This window comes from Sus scrofa, chromosome 17, assembly GCF_000003025.6.
Source record: "Sus scrofa isolate TJ Tabasco breed Duroc chromosome 17, Sscrofa11.1, whole genome shotgun sequence".
Classification (NCBI taxonomy): Eukaryota; Metazoa; Chordata; class Mammalia; order Artiodactyla; family Suidae; genus Sus; species Sus scrofa.
In genome coordinates, this window is record NC_010459.5 from 41,946,157 (window position 1) to 41,966,988 (window position 20,832).

The 20,832-nt window shown below is 44.9% G+C and overlaps 1 protein-coding gene across 5 annotated transcripts in view; it reads left to right on the forward strand.

Moving 5' to 3' along the window:
* Positions 1-20,832, forward strand: part of DHX35 (DEAH-box helicase 35) — a 190,276-nt gene that overhangs the window by 45,499 nt on the left and 123,945 nt on the right. For all 5 annotated transcript variants that reach the window (XR_002340162.1, XR_002340163.1, XR_002340164.1 and 2 more), the window contains exons 12-18: positions 11-221; positions 4,485-4,609; positions 9,076-9,130; positions 12,089-12,184; positions 14,391-14,485; positions 16,554-16,631; positions 18,064-18,193. Coding sequence is in view for 2 of the 5 variants with exons in the window: in XM_005672936.3 (XP_005672993.2) it covers positions 11-221; positions 4,485-4,609; positions 9,076-9,130; positions 12,089-12,184; positions 14,391-14,485; positions 16,554-16,631; positions 18,064-18,193 (790 nt within the window). In the remaining 3 variants the exon portion in view is untranslated. The remainder of the gene's footprint in view (positions 1-10; positions 222-4,484; positions 4,610-9,075; positions 9,131-12,088; positions 12,185-14,390; positions 14,486-16,553; positions 16,632-18,063; positions 18,194-20,832) is intronic.

The following is a 20,832-nucleotide window of genomic DNA, read 5'->3' on the forward strand; positions in this document are numbered from 1 at the left end:
GGAAACCTAGGTGATAGTGGCCACCAACGTGGCGGAAACTTCCATCACAATCAGCGGGATTGTGTATGTGATTGACTGCGGCTTCGTGAAGCTCCGCGCCTACAACCCCAGGACAGCTATCGAGTGCTTGGTGGTGGTCCCGGTGTCCCAGGCTTCAGCCAACCAGCGAGCAGGACGTGCTGGCCGCAGCCGCTCAGGAAAATGCTACCGCCTTTATACAGGTCAGTGTGGCTTTCCTTAAGGGTTTGGACTTTCTCAGCGCCAGCCTGGGCATCAGAGGCTGTTACTGATACTTACCCTTAGAAGGCAGGACTTACCCTGAGAGCCAGTCCTCCCTCCAAGGGTCCACTGTAATCCAGCCCCCGTTGCATTTCTTTGCTACTGCTCCCTGCCGGCCAAAGCTGGACCACGAACCACCAGTTACCTGCCAGCCCCTTTCTAACCTGATGTCTGGGCCTCAGCCTGTCTGTAGCCGTGTGACCTGTGGCTTGGGCCCTGCGGCTCAGGTCCTGTCTGTCTTACCTTTCCCTTAGCTTCCTGTGCCATTGTCTTGTTCTGGATCCTTGAGTCCCGGGAGGCCTCCTACATTGGGTTCCATCCTGACCTCTGGTTCAGAGCATGTTTGCAGAGCTGAACTGGCAGGATCTGCCCTGAGAGTCATCGACAGAAAGCAGTGAGTTGGTCACCTCCTGCTAGGCTCTGAGGGGGCAAAACGAAATTACAGTAGAGATTGTCCCCACCCTTAAGGAGCTTTCTCCCCAGCTAGATGACAGCCTTTTCTACCGAAAATGATGTGCCCAGAGCTGCCCTTCCCTTCTTTGTACTTCTCTTTCGTGGCGATGCTATCAAGTTTTCTTTCAGTTGTCCAGGCTTAATTTTCAAATCATTTTTAATTTCCCCCCCTGTCCAGTATCCATCTGCAGTCACTTATTGGATTAGGGATAAGGCCTTAGCTCCTCTTTCCTTTCTGGTAACCATGGTCCTTGTTCAGTCCTTGACACCATTTATCCTTTTGGCAAGTGTTCACAGAGTACCTGCTCTATGCCAGACATGGAGCTGGGACCTGGAGACCTAGGCGCACTTGGCTGACAGCTTGGTGGTGGAGGCTGGCTCACTAACAGATCAGTATATAATGGTGTGATCGGGTTGCCGAATCAGAATGAGCCTGGGAAGCAGGGAGCCGGGAGTTCTCCTGCTGGGGAGCGCTCCACAGTCAGTATTTGAGCCAGGTCTTATTGGCAGCCTGGTGGTTAGCTCAGGTGAAGGAATTTCAGCACACCAGGTGGAGGCAGCGGGACGCGGCTGTACCGGTACATGGAGGGGAGGAAGAGGGTAAGGAGCATTCATGCGAGGGAGGAAGGAGACGGAGCCTATAAAGCCAGAGAGGAAAGGGCCTTTGGCTGAAGGTGCTCAGTAGGAGTAATTGAAGTAGACAGAGGAGAACCAGGGATAAAGGGGAATTGAGATACAGGGAGGAGGAAATTTCCAGAAACTTAAAAAAAGAAAAAATTATTGAGGTGAAGGTCACATAACATGAAATTAACCATTTACTTGAGAAGTTCAGAGGCATTTTTTTATTTACAGTGTGCAACTACTACTTTTATCTATCAATCATCCTTTTCATCACTCCAAAGTAAAACTTCTTTCCCATTAAGTCATTTTTCTCCATTTTTCCCCTGCCCCCAGCCCCTGGCAACCACCAGTCTTTGTTCTGTCTTTTTGGATTGGCAGTTGAACCTCTGTACCTGTGGATTCAATCAACTGCAGAGTGAAAATGTTCGGAAAGAAAATTCCAGAGAAGTCCAAAAAGCAAGACTTGAATTTTCCCTCATACTAGCAGCTGTTTACATAGCATTCTCATTGTATTAGGTACTGTAAATAATCTAGAGATGATTTAAAGTGTTGGGGAGGATGTGCGTAGGTTCTGTGCAAATACTGTCCCGTTGGGTATAATGGACTTGAGCATCCTTGGATTTTGGTGTCTGCAGTGGAGGGGTAGGGTGTCCTGGAACCAGTCTCCTGTGAATACCAAGGAATGACTGTATCTGTTTTGGATATTTCCTGTAGTATGAGTAACAGAACATTTTGTGTCTGGTTTCTTTCTTTCACCATAATGTTTTTCAGGTTCATTTGCATTGTATCAGTGCTTCATCCCTTTTCTGGCTGAGTAGTACTCTATTGTTTGTTTATTCATCAGTTGATGGTTATTTCCCCCTTTTGGCTATTGTGAATGGTGCTGCTATGAACACGCATGTACATGTACTTGTTTGAGTATCTGTTTTTAATCCTTTGGGTATACACTGGAAGTGGAACTGCAGGGTCACAGGGCAATTCTTTGCTGAACTTGAGTTTCTCAAGTTCTTTGGAGCATCATCTCAAACTCCAAAGACATGGAACAGTAGACTGTGGACTAAGGAGAGGTAGGTGGATTTGATGAGAAGGTCACTGGCTTCCTCAGCATGAGCAGTTTCAGTGGAGGTGGGGTTGGGAGGAGGGCACCTGACAGTAAAGGGGGGTGCCTTAGATCCAGCCTCTAGGCTTTCTCTGCTAATCTGCTTCCAAGGAGTGCAGCTCTGAGCAGGTACCACCCTGGTTTCGCAGAAACTTACAGGACTTTTTCTAGCTTGTCTTCTCCTGCCATCCTACACTGCAGCCCTGCTGGACATACCTGCTGTTTTCCTACCTCCACCTCTCATACTTTTGATACCTTTCCTTGGGCTGTTTCCTCTGCCACCAGATGCTCTTTCTCCTTCACATCCTCTCTCAGATGGTGATGCCCTTAAATGCCTTCTCCCACCAGCTGTCCTTCCTCCTTCTCTGAGCTTCTGTTTCTCTGGGGGAGGACCACTCCTTGGGATCTAGCCTGTTTCTCTTCCAAGTCCCAGGCCCCTTGGTATCACTGGAACTTCTCCAAAGCCATTGGCCTATAGCTCCTGCAGCTCTTAGTCAACACCTCAGGAGGTTGGGTCCTTGGTAGACTTTGAGTATCATCGAACTCTTAGGAAGCACCTACTTCCTGTGATCGTCTTCTTGGCAGGGTCATCCTCTTATCTGATGACTTTGCTTCTCCTTTGGTCAGCAGTGTGCTTGGAAAATGGGGCTATCCCACCAAAGAGCTATCCCCCCAGATGCTCTCAGCACTCAAAGGGAATATCCTATTTGGAACTTCCTGCTATTGCCTAGAAGAACCTTCCAGTTGGCACTTTGCATTAGTCAGGTCACATTTATTATCTATTTTCTCAAAGAAAAGCTTTTTTTTTTTTTTTTTTTTTTTTTTGGTCTTTTCTAGGGCTGCACCCGCGGCATATGGAGGTTCCCAGGCTAGGGGTCTAATTGGAGCTGTAGCCACCAGCCTATGCCAGAGCCACAGCAACCCAGGATCCGAGTCACATCTGCGACCCACACCATAGGTCACGGCAGTGCTGGATCCTTAACCCACTGAAAAAGGCCAGGGATCAAACCACAACCTCATGGTTCCTAGTCAGATTCATTCACCACTGAGTCACGATGGGAACTCTTAAGAAAAGCTTTTTGAAGTCCTTCAGTGATAGCGCTCTTCCTTCATGACACCTTAGTTGTGTTCTGATTTTTCTCTGCTTAGCTAAAGATTTATGGTCTGAATGGAGGTTGGGCCACCTTTGTGTGCAGGAGGGTGTGCACAGTTAAAATGTTGACTGATGTGGGAGGATTTTGTATTAATCCTTCTATGATCCATAAGCTTTCTGAATACACACAGAAGGATTTAATCTCTTCCTCCCTCTTATTTCCCCACCCTTTTTACCTAGCTTTTATAAAAAGGCCTCTCAGAATCTCCTTCCCTCCCTTCCCCCTCTCCTGCCCCTCCCATCTTGGCACCTCTGAACCTTGTGATGCTTCTTCCTGTTTGAGGTCACCTTTTGTTTCCCATGGTGCCTGTAAGCAGTCATTAATCTCTTTGGGGCAGCATCGGATTCGGAGTGTGGCTTGTGTGTCTGGCTCCATTTAAAAAGTTAGATTTGGACAGTTTTTGCTCTTGATAAGATTTGCTAATTTTTTATATTCTGGAGATACTCTAGTTATGTTCGGGTTATCCATGGTGATTTATTTTGATGATGGTCTTGGCGATCATGCGCACTTCTGCCTCCTCACCTTACTCCTTCCCAAGCAGAGGGAGTGGGAACTGGGCACCCATAGTGCTTCAGCAGGGACCTGTTGCTTTGATTTCATGTTTTGCTAACAAAAAAATTATACTTAAAAAGCATTCTAAAGTAAAAGGATGAACTTTTATAAAGGTATATTGTTCAAATGTATTATTAAATATTAAAAATAGAAGGATCTCTCCTAAATATGAAACGCCTTTGTTTCATAATATCATGTGCAATAGTGCATACTCGGGCCTAGATTCTTAGAGCCTCTTGTTAGAGCAGGGAAACTGTCCCTTTGGCGTAACGATTGCATTTGATTGTGACATTTGATCCCAAACAGTTCTGATTTCCTATCCTCAGAGGACGCCTTTGACCAGCTGCCTCAGTCCACCGTTCCTGAGATGCAGCGGAGCAATCTGGCCCCCGTCATCCTGCAGCTGAAAGCTCTGGGGATTGACAACGTCCTCAGGTTCCACTTCATGTCGGTAAGTCCTGCCTTCTGTCTGCAGCTGTCTGTCCGGAGGCTGAAGCGCTCCCAAGGGAGTGTTGGGACATTGGTGCGGCGTGTGCCACCTTTCTGGTGTTTTTCACTTAGCTCATGGGTTGTGTGCAGGGTACTGAGCCGTACAGCCAAATGAGGCAGGCACAGCTTCTGTCCTTGTCTCCCGGGGCAGAGAGACCAGTAAGTGGGTAATTAACAGTGCGTGTGTCCTGTGCTCTGAGAAACAGAGGAAAGGCCCCCAGCCCAGTTAGCCATGTTTGGGGCGAGACCCAAAAGCCCGGTGAGTAGGGTGTCCACGGGTCAGGAGGGGTGGGGTGTGATCTAGGGCAGCCGGTGAATTTAGGCCTGGATGCAGAGGTGTCATGACTGGGGAGCCGGGAGGGCACTGCTGGAGCTGCAGCTAAAGTCCCTGTGGCTGATCCCCTTCCGATTACTTCCTACGGCCCGTTTCCACGAGTGGGATCCTTGGGTCAAAGGGCCATAGTCATTCATAGGTCCTTGATACACAGCCATACTCTTTTACACGTGTAAACTCCAGCAGTGCCTGAATGCGGACTCGCATTACCCCCATCAGGCTGTATTGTTTTCTTTTGGAGTTTTGCTAAATTGATTGGGGGGGAAGGAGGAAAAATATTATCTGTATCTTTTTTGATTTTTCATAAGATGAAAAAAATAGTGGCCATTTTATATTTCTTCTGAATTGTTAAGCCATTTATCTGTTAGCATTAGAGTTTATTAGTGATTTTTCTTTCTTTCTTTCTTTTTTTTTTTTTTTTTTTGTGTGTGTGTCTTTTTGCCGTTTCTTGGGCAGCTCCCGTGGCATATGGAGGTTCCCAGGCTAGGGGTCTAATCGGAGCTGCAGCCACCGGCCTATGCCACAGCCACAGCAACATGGGATCTGAGCTGCGTCTGCGACCTACACCACAGCTCGCGGCAACGCTGGATCCTTAACCCACTGAGCAAGGCCAGGGACCGAACCCGCAACCTCATGGTTCCTAGTCGGATTCGTTAACCACTGCGCCACGAAGGGAACTCCTATTAGTGATTTTTAAGAGTCCTTTATTAAAGATGTTAACTTTTGTTTAGTATTTCTAGTAAATAGTTTTTCTAGTTGTTTGTATTTTACTATTTGTTTGTTTATATGCAGACATTCTGAACATTTCCCTGGTAATATCTCTCTGTTTTTCCTTCTATGATTTCTCCGATTTGCTTGTGCTATGGAGCACGTCCCCCCCATATTTAGGTCAGTTAATAAATATTCACTTATGTTTTTTCCTTAAATTTTTACTGTTTGAGAGCTTGCATTTTAAACTCTTTATTCTGCCCCCACTGTGTTGGTATATGATGTGTAACAAGGCGAGATTCCTGGATGATAAAGTCCTTAATGTTGCACGTCACGATAAACTAGGCAAATGAAAGAATAGAATGTAAAAATAGCATCCGCCCTCCCGAAGAAAACAATTATGTATTTATCGTAAGCATGGAGAAAATATATGCTTTGAATATTGGTATGTAGTACAAGAAATTACAGGGAAAAGACAAATAGTATATGCAAGTTAAAGCTTATGAAAAGCTTCACATCGCAGATTAAAGGGGAAACATAACAGCAAAAACAGTGTTTCAAAAACTACAAAGAGTTTTCAAACATCCTTTAGAATATGTCAAATATCCACTAAAGAAAAAGCTAAAGGAAAGGAAACAGCACAAATTGTAACATTAGAACTAATGTTCGGCTTCTCTACAAGAGATCAATGCAAATTGAAATAACTGTACCACCTTATGTGAATTGAATGATCAAACACAAAGAAAATTGACAAAATCCAGAGCTGCATTTCAGTTGTCACGGAGGACTTTCTAATGTTATTTTATGAGCTGTAGAAATGCCTATTGTTTCTTAAGGGGTTTGCTCCTGAAAAAAAAAATTCAAAAGAAGAAAAAAACTTACATCTAGGATAATGCTTATAGTATCATTTTATAGTAAATTTAAAAATGTTAGAGTTCCCTGGTGGTTCAGTGAGTTAAGGATCCAGCCTTGTCACTGCTATGGCATGGGTTCGATCCCTGGCCTAGGAACTTCTACATGCCGAAGGCATGGCCAAAAATAAAAAAAATAAAAATAAAATAATGAAAATCATAAACTTTCAGACAGCTGAAAAATGAGGAAAATACTTATAAATTCATCTTCATATATTCTCTTGTTATTTTTCTCTGAAATTGTGGGTTTTTTTTTTTTTTTTCAGTTGGACTCACAGGATACATATAATCTTGTATATTTGGCAGTGACAAGTATGATAGGAAAGAACTGAAAACAACTCAATTGTCCAGTAGCAGGAAAATTGCTTAATTTACTGTCATCTTGTTGGAATAGTATGTAGCTGTCCACGTAATCACTGTGACATGTCTGTGGATACAAGAAACATGCTGTGAGAAAAGCAAATTAAAATTGTACACACACAGTCCTTCCCACCACATTAAAACAATGTCTGCATGTGATTCCATATCCGAATCAGATGAGGCCATAGAGAAATACTAAAGTGTGTGCTGAGGTGAAAAATACTCTGGATGTGATTGGAGGAAGGGGTCGGGCAAAGTTGTGGGGTTTTTTGGATTGATGATAAATTCAAAGAGCATAATTCTTTGGGCTGGGTGGTTGACTGGAAATAGGGTCGGGATTGAAAGGAAAAAAGGCCTGTCTCTTTTGTTCTATAATTATTCAGAACCTCATTCAGTGCTTGAGTTGTTATCCCTGTTATTCATATAATCTCTGTAATATAAGATCTGAGAGGGGTTAAGCTCCTCCATTTGGGCGCCATGTGTGTTGCCTCTTCGTAAAGTAGGACGTCAGGTAGGATGTTGTGGGCATTGAGGAAAGGCTAGTGAATCAATTACGTGAGGGAGTCACCAGGGATTTGTTGACTACCCAGTGTGGAGTGAATCAGGTCTATTTCCTGCCCTTAGCCATATGTGCATGCTGTCACACAGCTTTTAAAAGTACAGCTTTTGGGAGTTCCCATCGTGGTGCAGTGGTTAACGAATCCAACTAGGAACCATGAGGTTGTGGGTTCGATCCCTGGCCTTGCTCAGTGGGTTAAGGATCTGGCGTTGCCGTGACCTGTGGTATAGGTTGCAGACGCGGCTCTGATCCTGCGTTGCTGTGGCTCTGGTGTAGGCCAGCAGCTACAGCTCCAATTTGACCCCTAGCCTGGGAACCTCCATATGCAGTGGGAGCGGCCCTAGAAAAGGCAAAAAGGCAAAAAGGCAAAAAAAAAAAAAAGTACAGCTTTTGGAGTTCCCATCATGTTGCAGTGGAGGTGAATCCGACTAGGAACCATGAGGTTGAGGGTTCCATCCCTGGCCTCGCTCAGTGGGTTAAGGATCCGGCGTTACCATGAGCTGTGGTGTAAGTCACAGATGAGGCTCGGATCTGGCATTGCTGTGGCTCTGGTGTAGGCCGGTGGTTGTAGCTCTGATTGGACCCCTGGCCTGGGAATCTCCGTATGCCACTGGTGCGGCCTTAGAAAGACAAAAAACGAAACAAAACAAAAACAAAAACAAAAAAAGTACAGCTTTGACCTTGGCGGTCAATGGGTGGGGTAGATTGGAGAGAATGAGACCCAAGTTCAATCTCTGACTTTGCCACCAACCACCTCTATGATCTTGTTCAAATGTCTTTTATTTTTTATTATTCATTTTCCTCATCTGTAAAATTGAGCTAAGACAGTGTGATTCTTTTGTTGTACTTTAAAAGGCATTTGTTGTCAGTGCATTTAGGGGGAAAAATTCGCAGTTAGCAAAAGGACTCTGAATTGACTATGTGGCTCATAGATGAAATAATTTAGAAAGCAATAGTAATACTGCTTAGCACTTAGTAGATGGTCGGCAAAGATTCATGGAAGGAACAAACCTGGTGAGGATCAGAGAGTCAGACCGAAGGTCACAATATCAGCTTTGCCTTACTTGGCAGAGAGTCTAGCATTCTCTGTTATTTTCAGAAATTCAGACTCAACTGATGTCAGTTACCCCCTGCACAGGGCTTGGGAGGGGGGGGTCTGGGTGATGCAGAGATGAATCACCCATCAGCACTGTAGTGTCATGGGGCTTCTTAGAAAGTTGAGACTCTGAAGTAAAAATCAGAAATGTTTGATGAGACTTTAGGGAAAGCTAGGAGGTAGTTCAAAGTAAGAACCTATCACTTGTGATGGAGGGGAACGTGAGCGAAAGCTTCAAAAGAAGTGTTTAATCAAGCTGAGATTAAAGACCAAATGGTACTAAGGGTGCTGAGAAGGAGAGGAAGGACTTTTCAAGGAGCACTAACATCATGAGTAGAAGCTGGAGGTTGGGAAGTATGGGCCAGTTAGAGGGAAGAGAAGATTTGAGCGGGAAATAATCACACTGTTATGGCCACTACCTGATGAAATTAACTTAGGAGGGCTTTTATGTTTTTTACAGCCCCCGCCGGCTCAGTCGATGGTTCAAGCACTGGAGTTACTCTATGCTCTGGGAGGTATGCCTGTCTCTTATTATGTGTTTTCTTATCTGTTTATCATATTAGTTGAGTTATATTAATTCTAGGGCTCTTAGTATCTCAGGGGTGGGATTGGTTCTCTCCACACGTATAATCCACTTAGTGACACTTGGGTTTATGGAAATAAGAAAGTGGGACCTGATGAGCTCATGAAGTCCAGGCATGACCATGAATTATAAAGCATGTCAGTCACCACAGCTCTTAGTAGCCATGCTCCGGCTCCATTCCCAAGAGACATGGGGAAGATCCTCCACCAGTATTTCAGCCGTTGCCTCCCTGGGCCTTCTTCTCTGTCCCCGACCCCATCCCGAAATCGGGCTCAGTGTTTTGTCCCCATCCCCTGTTCCTTCCATTCCTGCAGTTCCCTGAGGAGAACTGGATAGGATACTGGCCTGTGGTATTGTTTGGGCAAGGAAGCACCACATTATGGAGGAAATTCTGTTCTCCTATTGTTTGAAAATGTGGTATTTACCTTAAGATAGAGAAAAGTATAGCCTGAGTTCATCTCTTCAGGAAGTGTCTTTTCTGTGAACGTTGTCCCGGGTGAAGATAATGTCCAGCTTGATGTTAAGTTTCAGTGAAGGTTTTGTTCTTTGAGGTTCTTTTCTTTTTCTCTCTCCCTTCCTTCCTTCTTTCCTTAAGATTTTTATTGAGGTGTATATAATTCACCCATTTAAAAGATACGATTCAGTACTTTTTAGTGTATTTACAGGCTTGTGCAACCACTGCACCAAGTTTGGAATGCTTAGAACATTTTCATCACCCAGAAAGAAGCCCTGAGCCCGTCGGCACTTACCCCTCATTCCCTCCCCTCTCCTCCCGCCTAGGCAGCTGCTCATCTGCTTTCTGTCTCCTCAGATGTACCTATTCTGGATATTTCACAGAAATGGAATCTTATAATATGTGGTCTTTTGTGACTGGCTTCTTTCACGCCAGTGGTGTTTTCAAGATTTAACTATGTTGTAGCACTTATTGATACTTAATTTCTTTTTATTGCTGAATAATATTCCATTGTAGCCATGTACCACATTTTCTTCTTATCCTTTCATTAGTTGACTGACATTTGGGTTGTTATCCCTTTTTGGTGAATATAAATAATGTACAAGTTTTTTAGTGGAAATTCCTGCCAGCGTGTACGAGGGTTCCAGCTTCTCCACGTAACAGGTTGTCAGTGCTTGTTACTACCCGTCTTCTGCACTGTAGCCATGCAAGGGGTTACGAAGTGGGGGAATCTTGTGGTTTCGATGTGTATTTCCCTAGTGACAGATGATGTGGAGCATCTTTTCATATGCTTATTGGCCATTTATGTGTCTTCTTTGGAGAAATGTCTCTTCAAATCCTTTGCCCACTTTTACTTGGGGTGTTGTCTTTTTATTGTGAAGTTGGAGGAGTTCTTAATGTACTCTGGATACATGTTTCTTAGGAGCTCTGTGATTTGTAAATAGGTCTCCCATGCTGTGGGTTGGCTTTTCACTTTCTCGATGGTGTTTTTCATACAAAAGTTTTGTTTTCACCTTGTTCAATTTATGTATTTTGTTGTTGTCGGTTGTATTTTTGGTGTCTTATCTAAAAAATCATTACCTAATAAGCCTTGGGCATGAGGATCTCTCCTAGGTTTTCTTGGGAGAGTTTTTATAATTGTAGGTCTTACCTTGAGTAGGTCCATGACCCATTTTGAGTTGGTTTTTTGTAGAGGGTGAAGGAGGGGTCCATCTTCATTGCTTGTATTTATGGTACTTCCCTGTGAAGGAAGAGCCAGTTACGGATTTAAGTCTGTGGTGATTTGAAAGGCCTGTAGGGTCTACATCAGGTCAGCCCCAAGTGAGTATGTATGTGCCAGAAGAGGTTTCCAGCCCCTGTTCTCAAGCATGTAATAGGGACCTGAAAGCAGGGGCTCTTGGGATCATCTGTAACGTGTAGGGAAAACCTTGACTACACGGAAGTGTTTGATTTGGACTGATTTTCCTCCAAACAGAATGAAATTGAAAATATTTTTAATTTCTTCACTGCCCTAAATAAGTTGGAAAAGGTAGAGAGAAACACTCAATTTATTTATAAGCTGAATTATCACCTTTAAAGAGACTATTGTATGAGAACAGAGGAGAAAATGATCTTTTCTGTCCTACCCTGAGCTCTGCAGCAGGTGTTTTAATGCTCCTTCTTGGGGATAGTCTAACCCGTTGTAAAACAGTAGTCTCTCTCTTGGGAGCCCACTACCTGGAAATTGGCTGGTGGTAAGGAGGCAAGGAGGGATGTGGGGAATTCAAGGAGTCGACCCAGTTCAGCAAACTGCCCAGGAGGCAATTGGATAAACAGCTCTGGTGTTGGCAGCAGAGGGAGATCTGGGCTCAAGTTGAGGCTCAGAATCCTCAGCTTTGTAATTGCTCACAAAGCGTGAGGGGAACAAGGGGACAAGGTGCCGTCCTGGGGCATCTGTGGCTTGCCGGGGCCTGACCATGGAGAGGTCCACAGGTGATGAGAGAACAGCAGGAGAGCCGGCAGACAAGCCGAAGAGTGGGGGTCATGGCAGCTGGGGAAGAGTGTTTCCAGGGAGCGGTGGGAAGCAGAGTCAAGGCTGGTGGAGACCCTAAGGAAAGTCTCTTTGTGTTCCGACCCCATCTGGTTGTTGGGCCCGTGGAAAGAGCAGTCTCTGGGGAAGAGTGGGGCCAGGAGGGGGCTGCAGGGCCATTTCCTTGTTACCACGTCTTGGCATAGAAGCCATTGGAAGTATCAGTTCTTCAAAACTGAGTAGTCGAGAGCTCTGAGGAGAGCACTCCTTTTATTGTAGCAGCTCCCTGGGTCAGGTTTGTGTTGGTAGTGCACAGTTCATCTCTTGGATGCCTTTGATCAGCTTACAGCATCTTTTATTCTCTCAACAACTGTACATCTTCCAGCACAGTGGTACAGACCTACTGCTTTTCGTTGTTCTCACGGCAGGTCTGGACAAAGACTGTCGCCTAACTGAACCGCTTGGCATGAGAATCGCAGAGTTTCCTTTGAATCCCATGTTTGCAAAAATGCTCCTTGAATCAGGTAGGTTGAAACCAACAGTTCTCCTTGATTTTATTTTGCCAGGGGAGTTGTTTCCCAAATTCTGTGCACCCTGGGGAAGAGGACACAGTACCTTTAAGTAGATAAAGTGCCTTGTTTGGGGCATGTTGTTAGCTTGTGACTCAATGTCAGTCATTATTAATTCAGTAAACTCTTTTGTTGGTTCCCTGTGGGTCTAGTACTGACACGATTTTTTTTTTAATTTATTTATTTTTTTTAGTGGACTGTACCCAAAGCACATGGAAGTTCTCAGGCCAGAAATCAAACCTACGCCACATCAGTGACAATGCCAGATCCCTAACCCTCTGTGCCACCAGGGAACTCCTGATATTTTTTTAAACAGGGACTTTTTTTTTTTAAATGTGTGGTAAAAATAACATAAAATTTACCATTGTAATCGTTTTACAGTGTACAGTTCTAAGCATTGAATATATTCATATTGTTGTTCAACCATTACCGTCATCCATCTCCAGAACTTTTTCATTTTTTCCGTTAAATACTAACTCCCCATTCTCTCCTCCCCCAGCCTCTCCAGCTCTTGTTCTGTTCTCTGTCTCTATGAATTTAACTGTTATAGGAACCACATATAAGTAGAATCATACAGTATTTGTCTCTGGTGACCTGCTTTTTTACTTGGTATAATATCCTCAAGGCTTATCCATGCTATAGCATGTGTCAGAGGTTTATTATTTTATTTTATTTTATTTTATTGTCTTTTTAGGGCTGCACCCATGGCACATGGAGGTTCCCAGACCAGGGGTCGAATTGGAGCTATAGCTGCTGACGTACGCCGCAGCCACAGCAACGTGGAGTCCGAGCTGCTTTTGCAACCTACACCACAGCTCATGGCAACACTGGATCCTTAACCTACTGAGCAAGGCCAGGGATCGAACCTGAATCCTCATGGATGCTGGTCAGATTCGTTTCTGTTGAGTCATGATGGGACTCCAGAGTTTTCTTTTTTTTTTTTTAAAGGCTAAATAGTATTCCATTGTGTGGATACACCATTCATCTGTTGGTGGACACTTAAGGAATGTCCACCTTTTGGCTGTTGTGAATCATGCTTCTGTGAACATTGGTGTACAAGTATTTGTTTGAGTCCCTTTCATTCACTTCTTTGGGGTATATACTTGGAGTGGAATTGCTGGATCATCTCATAATTGTATGTTTGATTTTTTTGAGGAATCACCATACCGTTTGCCACAGTGGCTACACCCTTTTGTGTTCCCACCACCAGCTCACAAGGGTCCCAACTTCTCCAACACCTTCAGATTTTTGTGAGAATATGAGTTAAAGGATAAGAAGTGCGTAACCTGGAGATCTTCTCAAACTTAGAAATCAAAATCATGTAGAGACTGTCGTTTGTCACACAACCCCCTGTGCTGCCCTCCATCGCCCAGTCGTCCAGCAAAGGGAAATACTAATCTTTTTCTTGCTTTTGGCTAATTTCCACATTCACTGACAATCAACAAACCTGTATTTCAGACTGAGCATGCTGCAGCTTAGCTGTAGTTGTGCTTTGAGCAGCCAGGCTTACACTGGCAAACAGGATTCTGTGTTTGGGGTTGAGGCAGAGCATCTTTCATGAGGCCAGAGGCTGTGGGGAAGCCCGCAGTGTGGTTTGAGCTCACTGTCTAATGTCCTGGAGGGCTGAGGCTGCAGGCTCCATGCTCACATGCCAGCAGCAACAGCCCACAGCTTGCTTCCCTGGTCTAGTGATACCTCAGGCTTCCGGTGAAAGGAGCCCCACTGAGAGGGAGGCCACCTCTTAGAACGGTCCAGGGGCAGAGAGATAGCAGAAGGGACACAGCCCAGTCCCTGCCCCCATTCCCTCTCCAGCTTTTTGCCAGGATTCTAGGCGTCCACACAGGGAGTAGGGAGCAGGTGTGGAGCTGCCCTGCCCTAGTGATGGGGCCAGGCCGGCCCCCTGCAGTCTCGGGGCTGCAGACTGGAATAGCACCTCCTTTCTAGCAGTCCTTCCAGACCTCTGGTCCCCTGGACCATATATAGGACATTCCATTTGGCAGAAGGAAATGTGTTTATGTGTTATAAGCTCTAAAAATCAAGCTATGTATAAATACATGGTCTTAGTTTACAGTGTGGTGCAAGGAGAATTCCAGAAGAACGTCTTTTACTTCTCCTTGACACATTGTTATGTTTGAGCTCGAACATGCCTTTTATTTTACAGGGAATTTTGGATGTTCTCAGGAAATTCTAAGCATTGCAGCCATGATGCAGATCCAGAATATCTTCGTGGTTCCCTCAAACCAAAAGTCTCAGGCTGTAAGTCCGATTTTTTTCCCAAGCTGTTCCTATGCGTCTCATTCACTCTGGGCTTCCCTTTGTTAAAATTGCCCAGGAACTGCTGGTGACGGAGCAGCTTACGTTTTCCATGTTAACTGTGTACCTGACATTGTGCCAGATAGTTTACATGCATCATTTCATACTGTCTGCACCGTAAAGCTGAGAGGGAGGCACTCCTGTAATCATTTTTAGAAATAGAGGCACAGAAATGTTAGGTAACTTATTCATGGTTGCACAGCCAGAACTGAGGAGTTGTCTTAACCGTTGTCCTCCTGACTTTGCCGTAAGGGAAGTTTTCTTTTATGAGGCTGCTCTGGAAGCAACCTTGGCGGCATTGGTGCCGACTAAAAGAGTGAACTCTGGAAAGACCGAGAAGTTACAGTGTTGAGGTACACCGGACACTAACACAGCATTGTAAACTCAATTAAACTTATACATTTTGGGATTTGGCCGCTGGCATCAGATCAGGTCTGACTGCAACATAGTCCAGAGTTTTGCCTCAGTTCCTCATAATGTGTTTATCCATATAGGACTATATAATCCGCAAGACTGTCATTATTGCTTTAGTGAAGAAAATTACCTCAGTTCCTCTTGAGCTTATGGAACTGTCTTCTTTTTGATCATTAAAAAAAAAAAAAAAAAAAAAAAAAGGTAGATATTGAGGAGCCCTGGGTAGGTGATGTTCCTCCTGGAGGGAGGCCAGGGGTGAACTCAGAGCCAGTTCCTTCTGGAAGAGTCAGAGAAGCAGAAGCAGAGAGCTGAATGTAGCAGGGAGATGAGAAATTTTCTTATGGATGTTATCATCTTCCCTGACAGTTGTATAACTTCAGATGAAATTTTCATGCCTGGATGGTTCTGTTGTTTGTTTGTTTGCTTTTCTGTTAGCCTTTGTAATGATCCTGCCTCAGAACAAACTCATTTGTAAGACGAGGAAAGGGAAGTTCTTCTAACACTTTATCTAAAACTGTAGCGTAGCCCATCCCTCCCACCCCAGCCCCTGCTCTGTTTCTCTCCTCTAGTACTTCTTATCACCTCACATCTCTATATATTTTGTTTACTTTTCCTTTTTGTTTTTTGTTTTTTTTTCCTTTTAGGGCCGCACCTGTGGCATATGGAGGTTCCCAGACTAGGGGTCAAATTGGAGCTGTAGCTGCCGGCCTACACCACAGCCACAGCAACGTCAGATCCAAGCTGCATCTACGACCTACACTGCAGCTTGTGGCAACACTGGCTCCTTAACCCACTGAGCGAGGCCAGGGATTGAACCCGTATCCTCCTGGATCCTAGTCACTTTTGCTGAGCCACAACAGGAACGCCTGTCAGCTTATCTTGTTGTTGTTTTTCTCCCACCGCCGTTATATTCACTGTTATATCCCAATTGCATAGAACAGTGCCTGGTCTGTAGTAGATGCTCAGTAAATATCTTGTACGAGCGGAAGGAAGGAACAAGATTCATTATGTAGTATTTGATGCAAGGAGAAAATTCTGAAGTCAGTATATGTGTGAACGTGTATGTATCTTGGGTATGCTGCTCCTAGAACGCATGGGAGCAGATGAACTTGCCCAAGATCTCACAGAAAGAAGAACTTAGGGACGGGGTCTGAAAGGATTGCACAGCTCGTGGTAGCCTAGGAACATAGGGTATCTTCTGTGCTCCAGACAGTCGGCCCCCCTGCCCTCCTGGAGCTTGCCCTCTGTTTAGGGGCTGGGAGTTCTTCTGAAAGAGATGATATTGACTGGACAGAAGAGGAGAGAGACAAGAACACTAACATTTATCTAATACCTGTGCCAGGTACTTTGTAGTGGATTATCTTAATGCCACGGCAGTCTTGATGGATGAGTTTAATATCCAGGTTTTATAGGTAGGGAAATTGAGGCTGAGAGAGGTTAAGTGACCAATGGGAGGCCTTTTGGGGAACAGCACAGCCAGAGTGGTATAGACCAGGTCTTTCTGACTCTGTGAGCATGAGCTATTCATTGTAAATGTTCCCTCCAGGACAGGTGGCTCAGAGGAGTCGACTTCTGAACGCTGCTTTATTCTTTCCAGATCCGAGTGCACCGAAAATTTGCTGTGGAGGAGGGCGATCATCTTACCATGCTCAACGTATACGAAGCATTTATCAAAGTAAGCACAGCTGCCCCTCACAAGGCCCCCTCGGTGTTCCCACCCACGGGAGGCGATCTAGGAGCGAGGGTTCTGGACGTACAGTTCATAAAAGAATAGCCGAGAGAGCCCTCTCTTTTCCTATTAGATTATGGCCAGGACTTCTAATCGGAGGTGGCTTCTCGCTTTCCGCCGCCTAGAGAAGGGGCCTCCAGCAGCCGGCCAGCGGCTCAGCCTCTCTCGGCCACGCTGTCCTCACCCTGTCTCACACCCACCCTGTGTTGCTGGACAGTGCTGTCCAACATTCGAATGGAGGGTTCTGGTACATTTTCTACAAATCAGTGAGGTGGAGAATAACTTGTAGTTTTGAATCTTCAAAGCTGTCTACGTGAATTTGAGTTTTCACCTCGCCCCCACTGCTCCTGCTGTTAGGCAGGCTGGGAGGAGACATTGAGGCAGGGATTGCTACGTATTCACCTACGCTACCCATATTTAGCCAGAGGTGATGGTAGTTTTCATAGTCCTTAGTAGCCTGGAAAACCACGAGCAAATAATGTGACTTAGAGTCCTCACTAAAAATTGCTAAAAAGAGAGATCTAAAGATGATGCAAACAATGAGAAAAGAAACTTCTTATGCAGAGGAAGGAATGTAATGAAGAAATGGGACATTTCAGATTTTCAGTATCTTTATATCTTAAATAATTTCTTAGAAGAGGAGATACTAAGTTTTTGTTTTACCAGAGATTTGGAGGGAGATTATTTAGTTAATAAACAGTTTTCAGGAAACCCAGTCTCTTATTAAGATTGTTAATTCTGGATTTGTGTAAGCACAATGTAGCATCTCTAACATCCTCCACCAGTGTGGGTCCAGGGTACATTGCCTTATTCTAGAGTTGCCTTCTGAGAAAGTCCCCTTTGAATTATATTTTCTTATTTAAAACACTTTCCCACCTGGTTTATAATTCCAGAGATGCATTCCCACAACACTAGTTTAAGACGTAATGATCATACCTAAGAATATAGAACCGGATTAAGTGCGTTGGTAGAAAAATCATACTTTGGGATGAATAATAGTAATTTGCAAGTTATTTCTAACTTGGCAAGGGTCATATTACTTGCCTGTTAGTCAGACTCAAGCCTGCCAGAGAGGGACCGTTGAATTACAGACCTGCAGGGACATGGTTCTTTCTGAGAGTTTGCCGCTCCTGTAGGCGTTTAAGGTTGAGAACAGCCCTGCTTGTCAATAAGTTCTCGTTCGCCCTTTAGCGCAGAGAGTGAGGTTGGAGAGCAGATGGTGTGTGTGTGGTTGTCAACGTAGGCCCGTTTTAATCTCAAGATCTTGTTGCATTGAGTAAGCAAATGGGGGCAGAGAAATGAATGGCCCCCAGCACGTAGCCTCAGTCGAGAACATTCCTGTGCTGTCCTCATTCTCCCTGTCTGGGCTGTCCTGCAGCACAATAAGAACTCCCAGTGGTGCCAGGAGCATTTCCTGAATTACAAGGGTCTCGTCAGAGCTGCGACAGTGAGAGAGCAATTGAAAAAGCTTCTTGTCAAGTTTCAAGTGCCCAAGAAATCTAGCGAAGGTAAGACGAAGCTGCCACCTGGTGATGCCCTTTCTGTGCTCTTGGAGTCTGTGTGCGGGCTGGTGAGAGGCAGCGCGGTGCACCTTCGTGGGCTCACATGTCGACCTGCCTGTGTTGGTAACCAGCTGCGTGTGGAAGTAAGGAAGTAACGTGTTTTTTCCCAAGGAGGTCCATTTTTATTTCTGAGGGCTAGTCTTAATAAAAAAAATTTAAGAAGCCCTGACAACAGTTAAGAATCATTAACAGTCACATCATTGTAACTTACATGGTTAATTTTCTCATGTAGGCTTTGCAAAAAAATGGCTTTTAAGTGGAGGACATTTATGGCCATTCTATGTAAACTGCATTTTATTTTCAATTGCAGGTGTTATTAAAGCAAGTGCTGTGGGTTTAGAATAGGCAGTCGCTGGGTTGAGACAGAAGTGCCGTGTAAGACACAGTGTCTGGCCTTAGGCAGTGACAGTGCCTGCTGTTCACTGAGGAGACACTAGGTTGCACCATGGCAGGGGTTCTGCAGATCTTCTCTTACTTCATCTCCTGCTCTGAAGTGTAGGTGATGTTATCCTCATTTTGCAGAGGCGTCGTAAGGTCCCAGGGAGAGGTTGAGTTCAGGACCCAGCTGGTAACCCGCAGAACCAGGTCTGTGCGGCTCAGACCCACACTTTTGAGGAGGTGCTTCTTATACAAAGGAAGGAATGTAATGAGGAATTATTTAGTTAATAAACAGTTTTCAGGAAACCCAGTCTCTTAGCAGTCTTTCAGCAGCTGTCTTTTGCACACCTCCTGTGTGCCAGGCCTCTGCCACACTCTTGCGCCCACTCGTGCTCGCTCACATTTCTAAGCACCTATAATAGGCCCAGCAGTGTTGTGAGTGTTTTCATATGTGAATTCATTTAATGCTCACAACACTCCAGTGGACTACATGCTGCTGTCCTCCCCACTCTACAGATGAGAAAAGGGGGCTGAGCGGCAGCCAGTGACTTGCTGCTTGAGGGTCGCACAAGTGAGTGTGTGGCGGAACCAGAACTCAGGCAGTTTTATTCCAGAGCTTTGCTTTGCCTGTATAAACAGCTAAGACGTGGTTCTCCTTAGGGGAGTAGTGAACCCCCCCTCAAAGGGTTAAGTTTCACACCACAGTGTAGGATTGTCAGTTGTCTTAGAAGTTACAGTTGTAGACATTTGAGTGTCGTGGTGGACAGCGACGGCGGCCGTAGCGGGAGTGCAAGGATAAGGAATCCCGTGGGGCTGGCCTCGAGTGGTGGCAGTGTCCACGGAGCAGACTGTCACAAAGGGCACACTGGGCGGGGAGGACCATGCAGACAAGCACAGGGAGAGAGGAGCACGTTAGATGCTCAGAGAGGGAGGAGTTGAAACCTGGGTGACTGGGTAAAGTAGGTGTCACCGATGGAAACAGGGAGCTCACAGGGGAAAAGCCCATCAGGTAGCCACTGCCCAGCAGAGAGATGACAACCTTGTGCCTTCGTCTTTGTTTCTTTTCTTTCTTTCTTTCTTTTTTGCTTTGTAGAGCCGTACCTGCGGCATGTGGAAGTTCCCGGGCTAGGGGTCAAATGGGAGTTGGAGCTGCTGGCCTACACCACAGCTCACAGCAACGCTGGATCCTTAACCCACTGAGCGAGGCCAGAGATCTGACCCGCATCCTCATGGATGCCATCCGGTTTGTTACCCCTGAGCCATGAGTGGAACTCCTTCGTCTTTGTTTCTTCATGTGTGTCGCATTGTCAGCCCCTCATCCTGGAGAAAAGTTACATTAAATTGAGATTCTTACTAACGAAGGAAATTAAATACCAAGGAATAAGCTTTTGTAAGGTAGGCTTGAGCTGGAGGGCCACAATTATTATAATATCTAAGTATCCCCACTACCCCGCCTCAAACGGTTAAGTTTTACACCTTGGTAGTGATAACCTGATAAGAATGCACATTCTACATAGAAGTTTCTTTTGAGCAATTGAAGAGAAGAGACTAAATCTAGGATCAGATTGTGTTTAGTAATATAGATTTGAGATTTATCAGTTCTGTGCTTAAGAACAACAGAGAAAATCATGAAAACAAAAATTACATACAAACTTAAAACTTGTACATGTTAAAGGAAAAGAAAGAAAACAGTTCAAAATATTTTCAGCAGACAAAAAATTAAAACTTGGAGTTCTTGTTGTGGCTCAGCAGAAACGAATCTGACCAGCAACCATGAGGATGCGGGTTTGCTCAGTGGGTTAAGGATCCAGTGTTGCTGTGAGCTGTGGTGCAGGTCATAGATGTGGCTTGGATCCCGAGTTGCTGTGGCTGAGGTATAGGCCAGCAGCTACAGCTCCGATTGTATTACAGAATGAGGTTACATAAGGAAAAAAAAAAGCTAGTTTCCGAGATGATAAATGAACAAAGGAAGTGGGATGGAAAAATTCACAAAAGAAAGAAATACAGATAGTAATCAAATGTACAGTCAAAGAAGGGGTACCTTTTTGCCAAAACATGGCTGGTAAGAGTGCAGTGAAACTGACAATCTCATCCATCCTTGATGGCTTTATAAATTATACCACCTTTGGGGAACTTACCAACATGCTCTATTTCGTTGGATCTAAGACATTATCATTTGTAAAACACACCATTATCTTACGTATCGT